This window comes from Eurytemora carolleeae, unplaced genomic scaffold (assembly GCF_000591075.1).
Source record: "Eurytemora carolleeae unplaced genomic scaffold, Eaff_2.0 scaffold284, whole genome shotgun sequence".
Taxonomy (NCBI): Eukaryota; Metazoa; Arthropoda; class Copepoda; order Calanoida; family Temoridae; genus Eurytemora; species Eurytemora carolleeae.
Window position 1 is genome coordinate 102102 of NW_019396564.1, and position 4535 is coordinate 106636.

The 4535-nt window shown below is 31.9% G+C and overlaps 1 protein-coding gene across 2 annotated transcripts in view; it reads right to left on the reverse strand.

The window, feature by feature from the left end:
- Positions 1-2694, reverse strand: part of LOC111705578 (uncharacterized) — a 6956-nt gene extending 4262 nt beyond the window's left edge. For both annotated transcript variants that reach the window (XR_002766047.1, XM_023478168.1), the window contains exons 1-4: positions 2644-2694; positions 1774-1841; positions 770-814; positions 85-174 (exon numbers count right to left, since the gene is read on the reverse strand). Coding sequence is in view for 1 of the 2 variants with exons in the window: in XM_023478168.1 (XP_023333936.1) it covers positions 85-174; positions 770-814; positions 1774-1841; positions 2644-2679 (239 nt within the window). In the remaining variant the exon portion in view is untranslated. The remainder of the gene's footprint in view (positions 1-84; positions 175-769; positions 815-1773; positions 1842-2643) is intronic.
- Between the last annotated feature and the right edge of the window lie 1841 nt (positions 2695-4535).

A 4535-nucleotide genomic window follows, 5' to 3' on the forward strand; every position in this document is an offset into this window, starting at 1 on the left:
TATTTGCATGGGGTCGAGCCTTCAAAGAAATATCCGAGTGGTCTGAATTTGAATTAGACCATTATTGCAAAAAGAAAGTATTACCTTGCGACATTATCATATGTTGGCTGTTTTACTCCATTAAACATTGAAGCGCTGTTCCAATTTTTGAAGTCTGATGAAAAATAAGCTCGACTAGAAAATTCAGTAGTTCTATTTCGGGATTAGGAATTGATCAAACTAAATGTAGTTAAACAAAGTACAGATCGTTAAACTGCTAATTTAACATCTCGAGTCTGAAAATAGCTCAACCATGATTATTCATCAAATCAAACTCTGCCTGGGAAGATTTACTTTAAAGTTATATAAAAGATTAACCAAAAAGGATGAGACTTCAAAGACGACTGTACACGTAAATCTGCCCCTTTGGTAAAAGTAAATTCAACCTATATGAAGCATACAGCCTGACCGCGTCGACCTTGTTGCACCGGCTAGTCCTGTCCACAGAGCTGGGTACAGTACAAACTGGGACCGGAAAGGTTGACCCGACTCGGAAATTCAAATGTACTACGGCTGCCCGTGTGTACAGAGTTGAGTCAGTCATTTAGAAATTGTTGAATCCCTACAGCTGTAAATTAGTTTCTTTCTTCGGCAAATCATTCAAAAGTCAACCTCAGAGTCTGAAAAGGAGTTTTATGTCGTCCATTAAAGTCTCATCCTTGGTGGGTAGTAACCCTGTGGAATTATTTCACAAAATAAAACTATTCAAAATATTTAGGAAAAAACCTACTCTTCTGGAGTTTCTCTCTGGTTTCCTTCCAGACTCTTTCCAGTCCTAAGATTTTTTGAACAATTAAAGAAACAAAGAGAACATAGTTCTGAATAATTCAAAGGGCTGAAGAGATAATGAGAGGTATGTCAGATTCATAACAGTGCTTTTTAAACGGCTGTTTATTTAAACAAAGTGCAGAGATATCCATTTTTTCCAGCTGTAACGACATGCTACGTTTTTGCGATAGGTTTTTAGAGTGCCATCTCACGGCCACTTGTTGAACATAATACCAATTCAGGGATTAAGTTTTGTAACTTTTACAAAAGCTACAAATTATTGGAAAATGCTACATTTTCCAATAAGAGATAACACACACTGTGTTTGTAGTATCTCCCAGTCATATTTCATAAAAGTATGCTATCCTTTAATATATAATGTAGTTTTTTCTCTCGAACTGCTGCTTTATCAATACTTGAATATAAATTTACCAGCAATCCAGACATGAAAAAACGTAAAAAAAATGTATCTGTAAAAATTAGATTTCGACCTTATTGATTTATAATTGTATGTACATGATAACATCGCAAGAAAGTTATGTGTTAAATCCATATTAACAATCTTGTAAACTATAATAACCTTGATACATAAATAAATATCTAGATCTTAAAAGTTTTACAACTTTTAAAAAAATGCTCCAATTTTAAACATGAAACATGCATAACATTTATGAACTCAGTCTTATTTTTGAAGATTTTGTGTTCCATATCTAAAGGATCCTTAAATATCCCTGAATACAGATGTTTGCTGATTGGTCGTGTACACAATAGAACATGCTTTGGAAAATATCGCATATTTAGCTGATTATCGATCTCTGTAACTCTCTTATCTCTGATCAGGACAAATATTTCAAGGGTACCCTTGTAAATTACACATGCCTCACTTCAGTTTACTTCTGCAATCTCTTTAAAAACTTGACAATTGACATAAAAGATTCAAATGTGATACTAATTTCTACTTAGAACCTTAGAAGCTCTGGTGGATTGGAGAAAATCACAGAATCCGGACTATTTCCATGCACACACGTCAAAACCTACAATGAGAACAAAAAAATAGTAGAGAATATGTAGCAAATATAGAGGCCCATAGCAAATTACGTTGTATATTATTCATATAGCTGAATTTGCCATTAAATTTACCTATATGAACTATATGCAACGTTTGACCTTTTACTTCTGTCTATTTTGTAGTGGAAATCCGTGAAATTGTTAAAGGAAGAATATATTTGAGCAGTTTAATGAGTATTTGAATTTGTATTGGTTTTAGAAGTAGCTTAAAATCAACTTATGAAGTCGGTCTTTGTACTGTGCCAGTGCATAATGCACAATTTGTTTCTTATTCATTGGACTCTTGAAGTGGTTTGCTTAATCCAGTTGTATGGGTCCGGCACACTGTAGCCCGGTTTGCTTAATCCAGTTGTATGGGTCCGGCACACTGTATGTTCAGAATTTGGCATAAAATAAGTATTTCAAAGCATTTAAACTAGATTGAATTATAACAGAGTACACATTATATGATCCCCATACTTATAATTATAAAACATTGATATTTAATTTATACTTAAAGGTAAAGTTGTGAATGATGCATTGCAATATTTGCATGTATATCGAATATTTGCATGTATAGAGAATATTTGCATGTTTATCGAATATTTGTGTGTATATCGAATATTTGCATGTATAGCGAATATTTGCATGTATAGCAAATATTTGCATGTATAGCGAATATTTGTGTGTATATCGAATATTTGCATGTATAGCGAATATTTGCATGTATAGCGTTACTTGAAGCTATACGCTGACACTAAAACCAAGAAAAGAGAAATTGTAACTTACCTGTAACACTGCAAAGAACAGAAGAAAACACGACATATTTATTAAATATAACCTTCTGAAAAAATTTGTTATTTTAATATTTTAATAAAAAAATATATTAAACAAAAATAAACTCTTGAAATTAGAATAATTAAACGCCAGTTCTAGAAAGACACGTTAAATTCAACTCTAGTCCCTTAACATTTAGCACTGGTTGATTAGTCAAACACTGATTTGAGCAAGGATTTGAGAAACAAATCGATCATGTTTTGTTTACAAACATGTATACAGTACGTAGAGTACTGTAATGTTTATGTACTGCATAACGAAGAGTGGGTTCTCCATCAAAAGTGCGTATTCACAGTAGTGTTATCTTGAGATGAACATCATTATTGTGCAAAAAAACTAAATTTTCTGTAAACTATAGTGTCGTTTGAGACAAAAAAAAATAATGGACGAAAAGGGAATTGTTCAGAGAAATAAAAAAACTAACGATTTAAAATCATTCTAACAAATTTAAAAGTGAAAAAACGTTTTTTTACTGAACAAACAAAATTTCTAAAGATTTTTTACTGAAGAACCGATTTTTAAGAACAAACAATAGTTTTTTTTACGATTTTATTGAACGAACGATTTTACTGAACGAATGATTTCTCAGTGTAAAAATGAACGAAATAGATGAAAAATGAAAGATGATTTTGCAGAACGAATGAAATCATTTTTAAAAATTTCATTTCATAGTTTAGAAAAACGGAATATATGATTGCGATGAAATCATTTTTTGAAAAAGTTTTTTACTTTATTTTAAATATTTTTTTCTTAAACCCTATCCTGTTTGGGCTATTTTTGTCTAATATAGGTGGGGGGGGGGGGGTACCACCCCCCATGAATTTGCCCTTAGAGCTGAGATAGGGGAGAGTGATACATGTCCTTAGTCCAAATTTTCAAGGACTGCTCATGAAAAAAAATATACCTCTAACTTAAAATTTTCCTAAATGTTTTTTTATGATGGTAAGGGCGAAAAAATAAAAAATAACTTCTTTATTGATAAAACTATTTATACCTAAGATGTCTTTATTTTAAAAGCTCTTGAAAAATGGATGTAAATATTTGTCAAACGTGAAAAAAAACATCTTTCCAATGTACTTTTTTTAAAACCTCTTTAACACCACAACCATAAAAGTTAGAGTTCTAATGTTTTAAATTTGCAGGCTTTGAAAAGTTGGATAATCGACATGTATCACACTCCTCTATCTCAGCTCTAAGGGCAACCTCCTTCCCCCCAGCTATATTAGACAAAAATAGAATTAAGAAAAACGGATTTTTTGTTGTTGTTTTTACACTGATTATTTTATTTTGAGCCCAATAAGCAACGACGACCTATAAACATTTATTGTTTTTAAAAATCCATGGATTATTCTACTTTAGCGTAAGTTTGGAAGTACCTAGGGTAGAAAAACCAACATACTCTAAAGTTTAGTTGGGGGCTTTAGAAATCTTTTAGAAACCGGGCTTTTGTTTACAATATAAGATTGTTTACATTTTAACGCAGTACGGTAAGGGAGAGGGTGCAGAGGCGTCATGAGCCCCGCAAAAATGACCTCCAAGCCTCCAGATTTACATATTGACCTCCAGGCCCCGTGAAACTGTTCCGTGACTCCACCATTCTGTCTCCACTTCCCGCATTTTGGTCTCCAAAAAAAATATTTGGCTTTAACATCCACCAAAATCTTTTTTCGAAAAATCTCAATATGATAAAATAGTTTATAATGATACATTAACAATTTGTATTAAAAATTCCATTTGAATTGACATTAAAGGTTTTATTTTTGTTTTTATAAATTTCACAAAATCCTTAAATTGTGAAGAACTATTGCAGTTTTGTATAAATAAAGACAAATTTTATATTATTT